The sequence below is a fragment of the Macrobrachium rosenbergii genome, chromosome 45, assembly GCF_040412425.1.
Source record: "Macrobrachium rosenbergii isolate ZJJX-2024 chromosome 45, ASM4041242v1, whole genome shotgun sequence".
NCBI lineage: Eukaryota > Metazoa > Arthropoda > Malacostraca > Decapoda > Palaemonidae > Macrobrachium > Macrobrachium rosenbergii.
The window spans coordinates 33,958,026-33,977,494 of NC_089785.1; the positions used below are offsets into that span (position 1 = coordinate 33,958,026).

Genomic DNA, 19,469 nt, shown 5'->3' on the forward strand with positions numbered 1-19,469 from the left:
TGTGGACAAGAAATCACAGACAGTGGCTCACTGAGGTATTGCATCATGAATGGGAGAAAAAAGATTAAGTTTCCTTCATCAGAATGTTTTCACAGACTCCCAATCTTACTTTCTCAAGTTCCTTGTGCAGGGTCACAAAAGTAATGAAATATTAAACTAGTGTTGGTTAAGTCTGTAAAAAATACAACACAATCCTTGTATAAACACACACATGTACAGTACTATCTAGAAACTATCTGGTGTTTGGTTTTACTGTGTAGTAGCCCTTCATGTCACTATATGTCCTCAGTGTTGAGATGATCTCCACTGACGACATCTTTAGATCAGTCCCTTCTTTAAACAGCAGTTTTTATTTTGAAGAAGGAAGTATTCTTTCTTCCACTTTACAGCACAAAGAATAAAGCATGCTGAACTAACTAGGCTTTCCTTACTTTCACCACCTATCTGCAAATGGGTTTTACCAGCACTGAGTTTGAGTTCTTCATCAATTCTCATTTTATGGAGTCATGTAAGGTCTCCTCATTTTATAAAAACAACCTTTATCAATTACAACTTGATATACTGGTAATGAAATAATACTAACAACAGAAAGAGCTCGGAGAGAATGGATGACAGAAGATATCTTGATAATGATGGATGAAAGAAGGCAACAGAAGGGTAAAAATGAAGATAGATATAGAGCTCTGGATAGAACTATTAAGAGGGAATGCACAAGGGCAAAAATGGATGGATGAGAGTTGTGAGGAGGTAGAAGATTTGGATAAAAGGGATGAACGGAGAAAGTATGATAAGGTGAAAGAAATTACTTTTAAAAGAAGAGAAGCATCAGCACTGGTATCAAAAAAGCAGAAGGAACCATAGTAATGGAGTCAAAAGAAATATTGGAAAGATGGACGGAATATATTGGAGAATTGTTTGATGATGATAGAATAAAACATCTAGACTTCAATGACAACGGAGAGGGACCAAGTATAATCAGATCAGAGACAGAGGCATCTTTAAAACAAATGAAAAGCGATAAAGCAACAGGTGATGATGGAATAGCAGCAGAGATGTTGGTAGCTCTGGGAGAATACATCATTGATATATTAATGGAAATAGTGGAAGGAATATATGAAGATGGAGAGCCTTCAACACATATGTACAAATCAACATTTATCACAATGCCAAAAATACCAGGAACGCTTGAGTGCAATAAACACCGGACTATCACTATCACGAGTCAGATCACAAAAATAATATTAAGGATTGTTTTGAATAGAATAAGAAATAAGATACTCCCAGAGATTGGCAATGAAAAGTGTGGTTTTATGAGAGATAAAGGGACAAGAAATGCAATTTTTATTTTGAGAATGTTGATGGAGAGAGCAATAGAAGTGAAAAAAGATCTATATGTTTGTTTTGTTGACTATGAAAAGGCTTTTGATCGGGTTAGACATGTAGACCTTATAAGGATATTGGAACAGATAAATATCGATGGGAAAGATCTAAGATTGATAAAGAATTTATATTGGAATGAAGAGGCATCAGTGAAAGTAGAAAATGACGAATCAGAGACTCGGCACATCAAGAGAGGTGTAAGACAGGGTTATCTCCTGATCTCTTCAATTTATATACTGAAATGATGAGAGATCTGAGAGATATGGAAGGAATTAAGGTTGGAGGAGTCAATATTAATAATCTCAGATATGCCGATGATACAGCACTTGTTGCAGACTCTCATGATAAACTTCAAGCTTTAGTCAGTACTTTCCACCAGTCAAGCAGAGAAAGAGGACTGTCAATAAATATTAAGAAAACAGAAGTTATGGTTATCTCCAAAGATGAAATCCCCCCAAGAACAGATATAAGAATTAATGCTGAGAGAGTTAAACAAACCGATAGTTTTAATTATTTAGGATGCACTGTCACCAGTGATGGAAAATGCGAAAAAGAGATCAGGAGGAGAATATCCATGGCAAAAGATGCATTTGGTAAGATAAAGAAATTAGTCACCAACTCAAAAATATCGATGAATCTTAGGAGGAGACTTGTGAAATGTTTAGTTTGGTCTGTATTGTTGTATGGCTGTGAAACTTGGACCTTGAGGAAGGCAGACGAGGAGAGGTTGCAGGTTGCAGAAATGTGGTTTTGGAGAAGGATGCAGAAAATATCATGGACAGAAAGGAAAACTAATGAGCAGGTATTAGAGAGAGTAGAGAGAGAACTTTTGGCTTCAGTGAGAGGTAGACAAATGCAGTTTGTGGGTCACATAGTGAGACGACAAGAACTAGAACATCTCTCTCTCACTGGTAAAATCAATGGAAGTCGGCCGAGAGGAAGACCTAGACAAAAATATATGGATGGATTGGTGAGAATGACTGGAGGAAGAATGTCTGCAGCTCAGTTGCTGCAGAGAGCCAGAAACAGAGAGGAGTGGCGAGCCATGATTGCCGACGTCCTTGGGGATATGGCACCTGGATGATGATGATACTGGTAGAAAATTCCAGGCCATAGTGTGCCTTGCACAGCACACTGTGGGCGGTGTTTCTTCACCACCACTTTCTGCCTTTACTTTTTACTCCTTTTAGCAATTTCAAGTGTCTAAGAATAGCTAGGTTTTCTGATTCTACTGTACTGCTTCTTCACGTTTAAGCCCTTCCACCTTCTACTAATTCACGCTGTCTTCCTTGGGCATGGGGTAAAGAAGACAATCAGACAGCCCATCCCACTGGTTTTGTTCTCATGTAGTACTACAAGAAAATGCTTTTCATCACTGTTCAAAAATTAGGATCATGCCAAATTAGCGAACCCATTCACAGCAGGGTTTGCTATTCTTTACAAGAAGATTACTGGGTTCATTATTCTTTACTTGGGAATAATCAAGTTTGCTGTTCTAGACATGAACACTTTGGTACCAGACATTTGATCCCCAACGAGCTAGTCCTAAACAAGGCAAAATGCATTTGACAACCCAGGGGCTAGTACTAAACACAGCGAAACAGTGTAGATGAATCACTGTTTCGCTGTGTGTTTAGTATTAGCCCTCATGTGGAATTGGAGTTCAGACTGGAAAGGGCTGGCCATTCTTTACATGGGGATCATTGGGTTTGCTGTTCTTGACATGGATATGTTGGGTTTGTTAATCTTGACATGATCCAAAAATTCTGAACCAAATTTGTTTCCCTTCCTTTTCTAAGAAATGTAATGCAGGTAGCTCCTTTACATGCAAAAAACGTACTGCTTATGAAAAGGTTACCAAGTCTCACAGCTTACTTATCAGTAAATGGTGACGCAAAGATTTTAAAAAGATTACAGTAGTATTCAACAAAAAGAAATGTTCAACCGTGGAGTAACCTTCCCAAAAGACAGCCTTTGGAAATGCTAAAATATGGCTAATCCTGCTACGTCAACAAAAGTGAGAAAGGCTGCTTTCCTTGTGCCCAGGAAAATTTATGAGATTTGCATCAAGAATTAGCAAAGCCTTTGGAAACCACCGAGCTTACGAGCCAGATTGGCTGAACTGGAATTGGAATGTAGAATTTATGCCAAAGGCCAAGCACTGGGACCTATGAGGTCATTCAGTGCTGAAAAGGAGATTGAGAGTAGTTTCTAAGGGTACATCAAAAAGAAAACCTCAAAGTTGCACTATGAAACAACTGTTAGGAGAGGTTAGAGAGAAAGATGGAAGAAAGAGAATATGAACAGATATACAGCAAAAGGAATATAAGGGGCTGCAGTTTGGGGCCAAAGGGATGCTGCAAAGAACAGTAAGTAACGCTTACAGTGCACTGCATGAGGTGCTCCACTGACACTAACCCCTACGGGGCAGTTAGTTGAAGGAAATTCTACACACAGATGAATTAGATCTTTTCCTTCAAGTTAATAATCAGAAGTTTATAAAAATAATGATGCAAAACACAGAAATGGACTGTGTGCCATTCCTAAATACTGTGGGTACAGGTGTTTATTTTAAGAGAAACTACATACAGTACCTATCAATGTATATCTCCTATAGATAGCCAAAACTAAAAAACAATGAACATAAAAGGTAACCTATAGCATAATGAAAAAGAACATAAAAAAGCAACTAAACAACAAAAATTTCCCGTACTTTTGATAAACTGCACCGTACACTAAGACAAAATGGATACACACCTTATATCCATTGTAAAACTACATAATTTTTTTCTGAAACAAATTCACAAGTTTCAAAACTCAACAGAAGTTTAGATAAACCCTATTTTTACTCACAGTGTAAGTCCAGTACAGCAAATGTTATTTAAGACGTGAATGATTAATAAAAAAAAAAGTTTTGTGATCTCGAGAAAGTTCTCTTCCAAATACCTGTCAGTGTGCTGGTGGCCTGGACAGAAGTGAATGGAAGTAACAACAAGGAAAATTCCTGCAATATAGCAGGATGGTATCCATGAATATCAAAACAAACTTGACAATTCTGAAGTAACTACAGTGCAATAACCTCACCTTTTACTTAATATTAAACTGCTCCTTAGGAAAGCAATGTCGAAGACCTTAAACTTCATTTGACTGAAGGTTGGTATGGTGAGGAATAAGCATCTGAAATCTTAAAATCAAATACAGTATGGCATATGAGAAAGAGAGAATTTCAACCTCTGCAACTTGCTAAGAACCAAAGTCATGTTTGTGCAATGTGTGGACTAAAAGAGTGCAAAGGGAAAAAAGATGGTGATCTTCACATTGCTAGTTGGTTGCTAGTGTCTAATGTGTGCATGAAGTGATAAATGAAATTTCAAAGATAGGTGGAAGGTATTCCCAATTCAACATTAATCACCTATGAATTAAAACATGTTTTATAGTCTGTGCTGACAGAAAATGATCTGTAGCATATTTATAAACACAATCTTGTGGAATCTGGTCTACAGACTTATCCTCTTCAGGTAATTCCAAAGGGCTCTCCTGTAGCACTGAAGGGGCCATCCTCCTCTCCTGCTATTTGTACGGTAAGGTTGGATTTTGAAGTGTCATGGCCTCATGGGACTTATCAAGGCACTTGCTCTTCACCTTGAAGTTGTGAGAGAAGACAAGAAAAGGCAACAAACAGTTCCTGATAGTGTCTAACTTCCAGCGTTGGTAAAAAGTGTAAACAAGAAAGGAAACTGTAAGAGTAAGAATCCTAAACAATGCCTGAACAGGTTTCCCTTACAAAAATTCCTTGGCCCAGCATAAATCACTATCTAGGAGTACAAATGCCTATCTTATTAGCTCCTCCATGAATTGAAGAGACCAGTGGATTTCCATGAAATGGTTACATCAAATTCTTTTATCTGCCTGTAATTAAAGTACAGTAACTTAAAGACTGCAAACCAAGTCCTATTTATGTAAAGTAACTTTAGAGGTCAAGTTGTTATCTTGTAATTCTACATGTTCCAGCTTGCAACCAACCAGAGTCTGAAGACTTGTTAGGCCACACACACATGAAGGTTTAGCTTATGTATATTGTGATTAGAATTAACACCATCCTACTGACCAGAGTACAAGGCCATGGCAATAGTTTCATGATGTCTTTAACACTTGTAACAGGAAACTAGAGGCCATTGTTGGTATAATGAAGGAAGTGCAATGAACACTGAGTACTCAACATTTCATTACAAAAGATATGTTCTGAAAACTGTAATGATATCCTAAAATTTTTTTTTAAAAAGCTGGCTGCTTCTTCCTCTAATAATTACTGAAAGTTAACTGCACTAAGGAATGCTCATGAATATCTATCCATCTTACACTTGTAATTGCAAAATCAGTATACTGACTTGACCTACAGGTGAGAAAATAAAGAAGTGAAACGAAAGGAATGATAGTGACAGGTATCTGAAATGGACAATGGTCAATGGCAAATTGCCATCGGAGATGCAAAGTCTATGGGGCTCCCATTTATGAAAAAGTAGCTGCAACAAAAACATTGTCTATTATAAACCTCAAAAACATGTGCCATACTGGACATTAAAATGCCTGTAAATAAGAGATTTGTAAACTATGTGGGTATATTCCTAGTACTGTAAATTTTCACTCACCCCACCAACAGGGATATAACTACAAACGCCTATATCAATGCAGTGTATAACAAAAGCTTCGTCTGGGCAAACCTACACACAAATCAAATGAATTTAATAACTGAACTTAAAGATGTGACAACATTAGTATCCCATAATATACCCAAGATGTAGATTTACATAATTTCATACAAAATTTATCCTCATCTTCCTCAAACTGTGGCCTTTTCTTTACCTATGGCCTGAAAGAGAGATTCCAAGCGGTACTTCACATTCGCCAAGGTTTCCAACATTTGACGAATCTTGGCCACGTGGCCCTGAATTTCCTGGCTCTTCAAATCTGCCCACTGTTGTATCTGGCACTCTCTCTCAAAAACAGCCATTTCAAGTCCCTGTAACTTGGAGTCAATCTGTAACATACAAAATAATGATCAGCTATGATAGGCAAAAAGGCTTTCCCAATTTTGATGCCAGTATGCAAGGGGGACATCTCCATTTTTCTAGGATTGTCAAGAAACTACGATATACAACAGATTATGGTCATGGGATATGGACTAACAATGATGGTTCCAAAACCAGTCCTGAGTTGCACCTGAGTTTCTATGTAATTCTTACCAGCTCAAGTACATAGCTGTACTGTACAGCATATTAGTTACAATGATTTTAACAAAGTAGCATTTATACAATGAACCATAATAACTCTTCAGGTTTACAGTGCTATAAACCACCAATTATTTCACAAACCCCCCATACATTCCCGTTACTTCCCAAGAACTTTTGCCTCAGCCAAAAAGTGACAAAGTACGTGTTATGAGCATATGCTGAGAGGAATTACATGTAAACTTTTTCATTCACATGCCTACTATTATTCTGTCTGAGAGTTATGTCTTTAATTTCATCCAAACTTCTCTCCAGCATCAGGTGCAGTGCTTGCAGTCTTTCATACATTTCACATATTCACCCTTGGTTCTTCTCACCTAGCTGGCCTTACTCCAATTTTTCACTTTTCGTTCACTAAAAGGGTTTTGGCAAGATCTTGAAAAGTCAAAAAATGTAACTTGGCCTCATTCACCAAATTTATAAATTCCAAAACTTGATTCCCCCTTGCAATGACTGATTGTAAGATTAGATTATGCACTCACAATGATATATTTGTGGATTTCATTCCTCTTTAAAAGTTAAATTTGGTACAACTAATGTGACAGACTAATTGCAAAATCTAAAAGGATGACAAGATGAAGAGGTAAAGGAAAAAATTAAGACGGCAACAAAAAATATTTAACATATTCAAAACAATCACCTCTTCTTATCCATGTCCGATAACTGCAAATTTTGGACCGTTAAAGCATCGAATTCTACCTGAAAATTTCTTAGGAAAAAAAAAAAAAAAAAAAAAAAAACCTGCTGCTGACAAAATTTCTTGAACGTTCCAATTCAAAATGAAAACTGGCAGTATTTAAAATGAGCACTAAAGGCAACTGTCACTCTTTTTCCTTCTTTAGAAAGGACCTGAAGCATATGGAACTACTAGTGGCATGTAAGAAAAAGGCTAATTGCATGAAAAAATGTCTGTGTATCATTTAAATCAATAAAATGAACTTTAATGCAAAGGCATCATCTTTCTTACCAAACGCTGGTATGGCCTCATGCACTTCCCTCAAAATTTTGTCATATTGTTCTTGGATATTATTGAGCTGACCAAAAGACTCTTCTGTGACACTAAAGATCTTCTTGAAATCACTGTCACCATAGCCACAGCACTTGGGAAAACAGGAAATGAAAACAAGATATTAGAACTACACAGATTTTGTTCCATTCATAACAAAACGTGTAACAAAAATATCAACAAAGTATTAACACAACTATCATATGCACTAGTATTACAGCATTAAGACAAGATCAGACCAAGATATCAGTACACATATACTGTACTGTATTCATCTCCAATTCTTCCTTGCATCTGAGATTCAATACAACTAACTCTCTACAATTAGCAATATTACAAACCAATTCAGAGTTTAAAAAATTCATACAAAATAGAGAGTAAATGGAAAGGCTAGAAAGAAATAACAGTTGGTTATGTACAGAAAGTTAGAAGTAATGAAGGATGAACAAAAATGATATTTTCTTAATAAAATTAAGTTTCATATATGTAATGGGAAAAATATGCCTTTAATTATTTAGTGATTTGTTTAGGAATTGATTCATCCTCCTCCTCTAATATCTTTACACTACTGTTGTAAGAGTGATTGGGACTGTAAAATGTTTTCATTTTCGTTGTGGACATCGAATGCATAGCAGTGTAGCCAGTTGTGGCGGAATTTCAACCCACAAACAAACCAACACACAACACTCACCCTGATCCTCGGTTATATCAGTTATATCAAACCCGCATATGCTATACGTTCTATTCATACCATCCCATTCATCCGTATTACACACTTTATCACTCATTTTCACTTTGGCACTCACACCCCTATCACACAACTTACGATCATTTCTTTCACTTATGTTCTTCCCTTTCTTACGTTTTCTACCATACTCTATCAAAACAAATTGCTGATCCTCATGCAACAACCCCTCATGTACATGCATCACACGCACCGCTTGCATCCTGGAGGATCCACCCATTTGAACCCCCTTCACACTCAGTTTCCTGAATTCGCTGTCACAGTCACCCTCTTTCGTCTACATACACTTGATACATGCCCTTCCATTCCACATTCGACACACTTCGCTCTCGGTTCTGAACACATTCTCGCATAATGCCCATTCTTACCACAGTTGCTACATATTACATTCACTCAGGTACCCCTACAACCATTAGCAATATGACCCACCTGTCCGCACCTGTAGCATTTAACCCCTATCTTTCGTACACTCCCTTACCAAATGTCCCGATTGCCCACACCCAAACACGCTCCTAAAGCCCACCTACACTCATTCTTTGTATGTCCTTCCTTTCCACATCTAAAACACTTCACTCGACTTCCACTCACTGACCTTCCCCTTTGTACACTACTACCCTAACCTGTCCAACCCGTTGTTCCCTTTACAAACCCACCATTCATCCTCACTGGCACCTCCACATTACTTGCTCTTACACTCCTATCTATTACACTATCGGCCATTCTCATTGGGCCCTCAACACTGCATCCCTAAAGCTTGAAACTCTGGCACTCTCATCTACCCCAGCCCTTACACTTTACACTTCTGCTCTTTTTATAACCCTGTCAAGCTCATAATCATCTACAATTTCCAAAATTTCTCCCAAGTCAACCTTTCACTCGTCCATCTTTTCTTCTCCTTCCGCTTCAAGTTCACAAATTCTCTAACTCCATCTGGCACTGTCCCTAACAACTTCCATACTAACTCCTTACATTCATCTATCCCATCATCCCCAAACTTCTTCCTTGCCAACGTCTCCAGCCTACAAGCATACAGTGACAAGGTTTCCCAGCTTTCATTCTTGCCTCATCAAATTCATTCTTCCTCTTATACTTAACACTCGCTTTCATACGCCTCGCTTGCTCAACTAGTCTAGCTTTCACCTTGTCATACTCAACATCTCCCACACTCATAATAACCCTATACATATCAAGCAAAAACCAGTCAAATATTCTCCTAACTCTCGTGCCTACACTCTCTTACTTTCCCCATACTTATCCTGACAAAACCTTTCATACTCCTAAAGAAATCATGCACATTCCTACTTCCATACTCATTATACCTTTCACACCGGGTACCTCCTCACATACATAGCCTGTCTCACTTCTTTCTCACTTTCGCTTCACTTTCACTCTGTCCTTTCATACCCTCTTCCGAATACAAAGAGTCCACTTCCGCACTTACATTCATCTTACTCATTACACTCTTCTTCTTCCTCTTTTTATCCACTTTTATCCATTCACCTCCATCCACCTCACTATCACTAGTATCTTCACCCTCTCCCTTCTTTCCTGCCTTTCCCACTTCCTTACCCTTCTTACCAGTTTCCTTTCCTTTTCCCTTCTTCCCTTTTTCTTCCCCTGACTTATCCTTACTTTCCCTCTGTTCCTTCCCTTGCTTTTCATTCCCCCTTTCCTTACCCTGCCTCTCATTCTCTCGTTTCTTACTTCCTATTCCCACATCACTTTCATCACTCACGCTTCCATTCACTTCTTCCGCCTTTTCTTTCTCTCTTGCCCCTTCACGCGTTCCAGAGGACCTGCCTCCAACAGCCCCTTCTCCAAAAACACCCTTGAACATACCTTTCACCATTTCTTCCACACTTTTCATCATTCCTCCAACTTTTTATCCATCCTCTCTACCATCCTGTCTTCCATTCTCTCTTCTGACTCTTTCATCTCCCCTTTCATTTCTTCTTTTGCACTCCTTAGCATTCCCCATCTCCTCCAACTGACTCCTCAACTCCTCATTCTCACCCCCTCAGCCTTCCATTCTCCTCTCTTGCGAGCCGCAACTCCCTCTCTCAACCTCACCAGTTCCTCTTCCATTCCCTCCAGTCACACTACTAGCCACTAATCTCAATTGCAGCTGCAACACCAGCTGCCCCACGTTGGGCGCCAAATATTATGTGGCGGAATTTCAGCCCACAAACAAACCAACACACAACACTCACCCTGATCCTCGGTTGCTGGAGATGGACCAAAGGTCCACGGTCGCCAATCACAGCACACAACCACAAAACAAAAACTTAAACTGACCTCCACCAACAACGAACAAACAAAAAAAGAAGAGACACATGAACCATTAATGTTGGTACCAAAAAAACAGACGAACTCCCCGTTCACTTTCAAGGTTGGACCTCAACTGCCCAAGACTTCCCAAAACCGAAAAAAAACTCCCGACAGACAGACAGACAGCGCCGTAAACGAACTCCAACAACCGAACCACTCACAACGACAATTACACTCGCTCTCTCTCTCTCACACACAAAACGTTGGGAAATGCTAGATACAAACAAATTTATTCATCCCTCTATACAGTCCCTTGTTTTGTTTTTCTTTCACTCTGAGTATGGGAGCGCTGTCCTGAATCTTTCGTCTGCATATTGGTAGCACTAAAGAAACGTGTAAGGGACGAGAACGCTGTTGGTGTGAAAAGGACGTCAAGCGGTCCACCCTTCATTTTGGCTATTTTACCAAATTATTAATACAAGTTATTACTATCCCTTGCAAGGTAAGCTTTTAAAGTCATAATATTACCGTTAGTTCATTAGTTGGAACAGATCACTATCATGAAAGAACAGTAACAGACCAAGATTTAAGTGCATTGTTGTTGCATGCCCAGTCAGACGTGATTGCAATGCCTTAACGTGAAAATTTTTGTAGTCGTGAAATATTCTTCATATTCGTTAGTTGTCATGGAGTTTTGCTGTGTTGATTTGAATTATAACTTAGCGTTTGATAGGGTTGTAAAACGTTAGGAAAAGATAGTTATAAGTGTTTTGTTTATGTAAAGTTTTGTAGATACCAGCGCCTAAAGGGTACCACAAAATGGCCGTCAACAGGGCATCTTGGCTTTTACCCTACCTCCCTCATGGAAGTTTCCACTGCCGATCACAATCTTAGACTAGACTATACAGTAATTTAAGAAGGCCTACCTAGACTAATCCTGTTTGAATGAGGAATTATGACTAATTTTGTTAAAAATAGCTTAGGCTATATGTATAAGTTCATGAAAACTTAATTACATAGGACTTAGTCTATACCCTCTCATTAAACTAACCTAACTTGTGGCCTATTGTAACCTAGTCAAAAATCAGCCATGTAAACTTGGCATAGGCTATCCTAACAATTTCTGAAGAGGCCCAGCCTAGACTATATCCTGTTGAAAGGCACCTTAGCCTAGTTTTACCTCATTTTAGTTTAAGTGTTTCTCAGAAATCTTTCAGGTAGTCTTATCCATTGACATTTGTTGTGTACAAACATTTAGTACCGTATGGAGTAGAGTATAAAATGATTTACACCTTACTGTAAATTAATTGATTCCAGGGCTGCTCCATGTTTGATACTTATCCTACTATGAAGGAAAAGCAATTCCCATAGTATGTAGTTGATATGTTTTTTGAAGTCTCTCAATATAAAGAGTTATTTTTGTTTTTTTAAAATACTCGCTTGTATTGTTTTCTTGAAATAAAATTAAATAAAAGGAATATTTCCAGGGACCTAGTCCAGGAGTCCTGAAGAATATGTAAATTGGATCTAGTCCAGGAGTTCTGAAGACTATGTAAATTAACCAAGTCCGGGAGACTACGCCTGGGAGAAATTTGGCATGATGTAATGAGTAATAAAGAAACGAACTGAGTACCAGGGATTTTCTTCAATACCATCGTACCTTACCACTAAAATGGAAATCAGCACTTCAATTGCCTCCCAGTGGGAAGACATCACCTGGCCTCATCAGTAATAAGACCCGTACACCCAAGGATATCATGTAATAGCAGGTAGGACAGGCCTACCCTAATTCCCAGGCAGCGTAAACGTCAGTAGTCTTCATACCCACCATGTCAACTATGACACAGGACCATTCTCTGACCCCTGTCTCCAGGCAAGAAAACTGACAATAGTGCATCTGGATAGTAATATTATTATTCTCTCTTTTCTCGTATCTTAATGTCTTGGTGGGGAAGAATCCTCCCATGACATATATACTTACCAAGTAATTACATAGCTAATGATTCTACTCATGTGGCAGCCTTTTTAAAAATTTGAGGTAGAGGTTCGACTGTTTTGTGTAGGTGACAAGCCCTGCCCACTATCACAGAACACACGAAACAACCTGGCCAATAAGCTCACTTTGTGCCATTATGTCCATAAGAGGGGAGGAGGGCAGGCTCCAATTGCCAACACTGATACAATGCTTGTTGTTTCCTTACCTGGTAAGAGTGCTACTGTAGGTGAAAACTACATCTGGTTGGTGCTCATCTTAACCTGTAGTGGCATGGTGGTTGAGCCACAGGTCGCCTTTACTTCAGTGGGAGCTTTGCAGTGGAAGATAGGCCTGATGGCTAACAAAGCATACAAAAGTGCCCTTGCCCTGGCTGCAGTACCAAATTAAAAACAACCAGACTATGCTGTCACCTACTCTGACAACACCACAGCCCATCCAGTAAGACTGTACCCCCGGGCTCCCCAAAAAACTTGAAACCCTACACTATGGCAAAAGGATAGTAGGAGAAAAAGAGTGCTTCCTATAAATCCTCCCCCAATACCATGCCAGCCAACAATAACAGCCCCAAGGCATTGCAATTATCGAACAATGTTTCCACCTCCTTTAAATAGAGAACTGCAAAAATAGACTTCGCACCTCCAGTGGGTCGACTGAAGAATGGAAGACAGGGACATATTGTGCCTAAAAGCTAAAGAAGTAGATAATGCTCTGACGTCATGAGCTTTCACTTTGAAATTAGGCAAAACATCCTCCTAATTCCATGAATGTGCCTCAGAAATTAAGTCCCTCAGGAAGAACGACAATGCATTCTTAGTTAGAGGACGAGAAGGGTTCTTAACTGAACACCAGAGGTTACTAGATGGACCTCTGATCTTTTCAGTCTTGCTCAGGTAATACCTTAGAGCTCTGACAGGACAAAGTACTCTCCCTTCTTCCTCGGAGCCAAGGATGTCCACTAAATTCTTAATGGTAAAAAATGAGGTTAGGGCTTGGAGGGTCCTCGTTCTTGGCTAAAACCTTGGGTAAAAGAGCAAACTGCGCCTCCTAGGGAAAAAACCTACCCTTCCATCAATGGCTTGAATTTCACCAATACATTTAGCAGTAGCTACAGCAACAAGGAAGTGTGTCTTACAGTGAGATACCTCAGAGAGATACCTCAGGTGGAACAAAGGGGTTCAAAAAGTAAGACCTGTCTGCCACTTTAATACTATGTCCAGGTTCCAAGAGACCAGATCGTCCTTCATCTGCTTGGGACGTATCAAAGGACTTGATGAGGTTGTTAAGATCCAGGCCTCTACGTTTTAAAAACTGAGCTAAGCATAGTTCAATACCCCTTAATGGTGGAAGAAGACAAATTTCTAGAACTCAGAAATAGGCGGAAATCAGCGATCTGTGTTATAGATGTCTCAGAAGAAGAGACATTTTGGCTGATGCACCATCACCAGAAGAATACCCACTTAGCCTGGTTGACGAGAATAGAAGAGTTACACCTGCATCGTGTAATAGCCTCTGCAGCTCCCCTTGAAAACCCTTTTGCTGTGACAAGCTTGTGGACAGTCTGAATCCTGTCAAAGCAAGAGTGGACAACCCTTGGTGGCATCTCCTGAATTGGGGCTGCTTGAGTGAATGCAGTTTTTGGGGAAGAAGTCTTGGAAAATCCACCACTAACCAGGAACCACCCCATTAGGGTCATAATTACGTTGTGATGAGTTTGAAATTTGTTTATCACCTCCCTGACCACGCTGAAGGGACCAGTTTTGCAGCATGGTGTCTGTTGCCCATGCAAGAGGATCTGGGGCTGGAGAGCAAAAGAGAGGAAGGAGGCAGTTCTTGGAGGTGGCAAACAGGTCTAATGTTGGCCTGATTCCCCAGTAGGGCTACCTAGCCTACGTCCAAGGCGTCTGAATACAAGTCTGGGTTTGGGGCTCCAGAGGTTGAAGGACTTCCCCTTCTGATAGTCTTTCTTTGAACGGCCACCACCACTGCAGGTCCGTTTTGATCTCCAGGGTGAACGGAAAACATAGAGTCCGGTTGTGTTTCCTGTCCCAGTTGGCCTTTAGGAAGAACTGAAGAACTTGCATATGCAATCTGCCTAGCTTGACAAATGTCTCGATGGATGCTAGAGTCCACAGAAGGATCATCCACTGTTCAGCTGAGCAGGACGAGAGGGCGAGAAAAAATGTGGACCATCTTAAGGCAGCTGGAAATTTTCTTGGGAGATAGAAAAGGCAAAAATTAAGAGTTGAGAGTCATCCCCAAATAATCTCTTGCAACGAGGTCAACTGGGACTTCTGGAGATAGATGAGACTGCAATCTGGGCCTACCTTCATGAAAAGGCTGCTGCTGGAGTGGAGGTTGTCTTGGGAGCAAAGGAAGTCAAATCCTTGGGATGCTTGGAGGGCTGTGCCAACAAATCCTGCGTTGATTTCTTTTGCAAATCAATTTCCATAACCGTGTCTTGAGGAAAGAGGTGGTGTTGGTCCAAAAGCGAAAACAACTGGGCCGACTTCTGCATCTGTGCGACTCCTTTATTGGTAAAGGAGCACCAGAGCTCTCTCTTCTTCAAAATACCAAAAGAAAAAAAGCGAGGCAAGCTCTAGAGAGCTATCCCTAATGGCCTTGTCCGCGCAGGACAGGACTCCCAGCCAGTCCGAGGCGACATCCGACGATAATTCCTGAAAATCTTCAATCTTCTCGGCCAGTGTCCCCACTGTCCAGCTGAGGAAACTAAAAACTTCTAAAACCTCAAACAAATCCTTGACAAGGTTCCGCCAACGAAAACATTATCTTTGCCAATGAGAACACAGAGAGTTTGAGACGAGTTGATGAGGCCAGAGAAGTCTCCCTGGGAGGAGGTAGCGACTCCGAAAAACAAAGCTTCCCCAGTGATGTAAAGTAAATACCTCCTAGGAACTAACCGCGAGGAAGGAAAGGCGAAAGAAGCTTTTCCTTGCTCCCTTTTAGCTGAACGCCAATCTCCTTAAGAGCCTTCTTGGAGGACGAAGAAAAGTACCATCTTAGGGAGCCCAGTCCTGTCATCCAGATGACACATCAAAAAAGTTGAGGCAGGCGAGGCCCGGCAGCTGGGGCGAAAAAGGAGGGAAAATTCACCAACTGATACTGCATAAGAGATGCATCAGCCAACGGAGGGGCAGGTTCTGACTGACCTCCTCCTCTGCTGAGGAGACCAGAGACAAGGTAGCATCAAGAGAAGTCTTGGAGGCAGAGGAAGCTTTCTCCAGCATGCTCATAATCTCAGCCAACTATTGCTTAATGGGAACCAATGAAGGTTCATCTTGAACTAAGGGCAAAGGTGACATAGTCTGTGGTCCCTGAGTGGGTGCTTGGCGCTCGAAGGTGGGTGACGGGTACTGAAGAGTCGGCGCCAGGTGGTGTTCAGGAACTGGCACTGGGTGCTTGGAAAGTGGCACTGAGCACTCAAGAGGAGCCAGGTGTTGGGACGCTGACATGGAGCACCTGAGAGAGTTCGCTGGGTGCTTGGGGGTCAGGTGAGGACACTCACTGATTGGGCACTCGGGAGGGAAGGCCTCTGGACTGTCCCATGTGGAAGGAAGAGGATGCTGGACCGGGGCAGGGACAGAAGGGTCAACAGCGCAACTGCATGAAGGCTGTGGGTTGAAACTAGCCTTCTTAGACCGCTCAAAAGGAAATGGATCAGGACGGCGACCAACATCATCTGAATGGTGCTTAAGAGGATGTGACGAATCTAGGAATCATTTGCGGCACCTCCTATCCGCACTGGAATCTTTGGAACTTGGAGAAAGTTGTTGGACATCCAGCAAGATGCCTTTTCAATGGGTGTTTGCCGATACCTGGGATTGTGCAACAGGCTTGACTGAGGAGGCAACTAACCATGGGCAAACCCCACTGGCCTCCCTTGGACTTCGGGTATGTCTTCTCCCAGGTTCAGGAGAGTAGGGCAGTGACCTTCGTCTAGGATAACCAGCAGGATGAGTAGCCACCTCCTCCACTTGCACAAACACTGTCACTCACTACTTTTTCGGCGAACTCTTTGTCCATCACTGATTTCAGTGACATTCCTAACTCTGCCACTGTGTTCACTACAAGATTAATCTGATCAAACCTACAATAGATTCTCAACTGGCAAGGGTATTAGGGTTGGAAGCAAGGGAGCCAGGCATGGGAGTAGGTGGATGAATTATAAGAGGGCCAGTATTAGGAGAAAAAGTGGGAACAGGAGAAGAAGGAATTGCAGGACTAGCTTCTAAACTAGGTTAAGGAGTGGTTTCTAGGCTAAGTGATCATTTCTCGGCTTCAGAAGCCGCTTTCCTCTTCTTATCCCTTTCTAGTTTATCCAGTGAGATCTAAGCACTTTCCACTGTTTCATATCCCAATTAGAACATTCAATACATGTTTGCTCCCTGCTACATCCTTGCCCCTCTATATTTACTGCAAACCGAATGTGGATCATAACAAGATTTTGTCAACCTAGTTTTACAACCTACCTTTGGTGCAATAGCGAAGACTAGAAGAGCTGTAATCTGACATGACTAAAAAAACTAGGAACCTGAGCCAAAAAAATAATAAGCTGACAAAATCCAGCAAATACAACTGAAAACCATGAAAAAAGCTCCTGCAAAAGCTCCGATGCGTACATCATAGCCGGCAGAAACAAAGTAAGCTTATTAGCCAGGTTGTGTCTCGTGCTCCTCAATAATGGGAGGGGATTGTCATCTACACAAATATATCATTGAAGATAGAAACAAAACATATTGCCATGTTTTAATATATCAAAATACACAAATGTTTCAATATACCCAAATCAATATTTCAAATTACAAACATAAAATATACAAGAGGAAAAAGGCTGAACGGCAGGACAGAGAAGAAAAGCACGTCTTGTAGAGTGCAGCCAAAAGTAAGCTGAAGAGAGTCAATGCTTACTGGTTGGGTGGCAGTACTTCAGCCCCTACAACAGGTAACTGTTACCATAACCACCTTGCAAAAGTTTAATGGCCAGACTTTCCAGCTTCGCCAAAAGTTATCCATATGTAAAGACCGAGGGTTTGTATTCATGTAGGAACAATAAGAGAATTGCTACCACGAAGTTTTAAAAAAGCTGCTGTATAAGTAGAAACGGTAGCTATGCAATAGTTGGTGAGTTACTTATATGAAAATCATTTCTGAAATGAAAAAAATGGCTTTTTTATAATAAAATAAAGTCTTATATATACTTCTTCTTTTAACGTGCTTTTATTCCCATTTTTGTATGGGGTAAGCACATACCAAGTAATTACATAGCTATAGTTTCCACTTAGTGGCAGTTTAGATTCAAAAGTTTGCGGGTAGCACTTCAATACAGTCTGTGTAGGTGATCAGCCCGTCCCACTAACGGAAAAATGGAACAACCTAGCAAACAATTCTCATTCGTTTTATGACTTATGCCATCAGAGGGGAGGAGGGTGGGCTCCAATTCTGTAATTACTTGATAAGTATATATAAAACTTTATTTTATTATAAAAATTTCCTTTTTATATAAGTAACTTACGAAGTAATTACATAGTGGAATCCCACACTGACCGAAGGTGGGGATACATGGACAAAGTATTCTACTCCAAAAACATTAAGTCATGTCATGAATTTGAAATAGAAAAGTTGCTAGCATTGAATACAAAGCTTGTCGTTCCTTATTAGTTAAGAGACCCTGCAGTATAAAACTGCAACTGGTTGACGCTCTAACTTAACCTGTAGTGGCGTGGCGGTAGAGCCAAGAGTCGCCGCTACTTAAGTGGGGGCTTTGTAGCGAAGGAGTACTCCGTTGGCTACCAAAGCATCAGTAGAAGTTATGCAGCTAAGGACTTATCCAATAGCTAGCAAAACTTTAATAGGTACCCTTGTCCTGGGTGCAGTACCAATGTAAAAACAACCAGATACACTGTTACCTACTGAAATAACACCACAATCCATCCACTGAGAGTGATGGGTGCTCCAGGTACTTTGTACCTCCTGGCTCCTAAACAACTCTATACCTCACCAGAAGGTGAAGAGAGAGTAAGAGAAAATCTTATGCTTCCTCCTGCCATACTATGCCAGTCACCATCCCGCGGTATTGCAGAATTCACAAGCTACTTATCTGGCGCCAGTCTGGAGTTGGCACCAGGCGAGCTGTGGAAGCTTGCGGATTGGTATAAATATCACTGGTGCCAGACTGTAGCTGGCGCCAAGGGAGCTGGGTACCAGCCGAACTGCTGGGAGATCACGAAAGCCTTAATCTCTAAAGTTGGCGCCAGACTGTAGCTGGTGCCAGGCAAGCTGAGCACCAGGGGAGCCTGAAGCTCTGGGGTTCTATAACTGGGGCCAGACTTGTAGCTGATGCCAGGCAAGCTAGCAGCTCTAGGCTCTGGAAGCTCTAAAGCTGGCGACAGACTGTAGCTGGCGCCCGAAGAGCTGGGTGCCATCAGAGCTACAAGTTCAAGTTTCACTTCTTAAGATAGCGAGATGTGAAGGACGACTATACTTCCAGTAGGTCGATGCAGAATGGAAGTAATGGCCATGTGTGCCTGTGAGACGTGAAGGACGATATGCTTCCAGTAGGCTGATGCCAAATGGAAGTAAGGGACATATATGCCTGAAAGCTGAAAGCTAAAGACATAGAGGCTGCTCAGATAACATTAGCTTTCACTAAAAGAAGGCAAAGTTGTTCTTCTGAATCTGAGTGTTTCAGAAATTCTCTTAAGGATGAAGGACAATGCAAACTTAATCCAAGGGAGAGGGGTTCTTGACCAAACATCAAAGGACAAGAGA

The 19,469-nt window shown here is 40.9% G+C and overlaps 1 protein-coding gene across 11 annotated transcripts in view; it reads right to left on the reverse strand.

Annotated features, from left to right (window-relative positions):
• Nucleotides 1–3,934: 3,934 nt before the first annotated feature.
• Nucleotides 3,935–19,469, reverse strand: part of LOC136829912 (uncharacterized) — a 167,904-nt gene continuing 152,369 nt past the window's right edge. For 6 of the 11 annotated variants that reach the window (XM_067089058.1, XM_067089061.1, XM_067089060.1 and 3 more), the window contains 2 exons: nt 7,636–7,768; nt 3,935–6,418 (listed from right to left, as the gene is read on the reverse strand). In XM_067089058.1, the coding sequence (XP_066945159.1) occupies nt 6,414–6,418; nt 7,636–7,768 (138 nt within the window). In that variant the 3' untranslated portion in view covers nt 3,935–6,413. The remainder of the gene's footprint in view (nt 6,419–7,635; nt 7,769–19,469) is intronic. The other 5 variants (XM_067089052.1, XM_067089054.1, XM_067089051.1 and 2 more) reach the window with 1 other exon arrangement.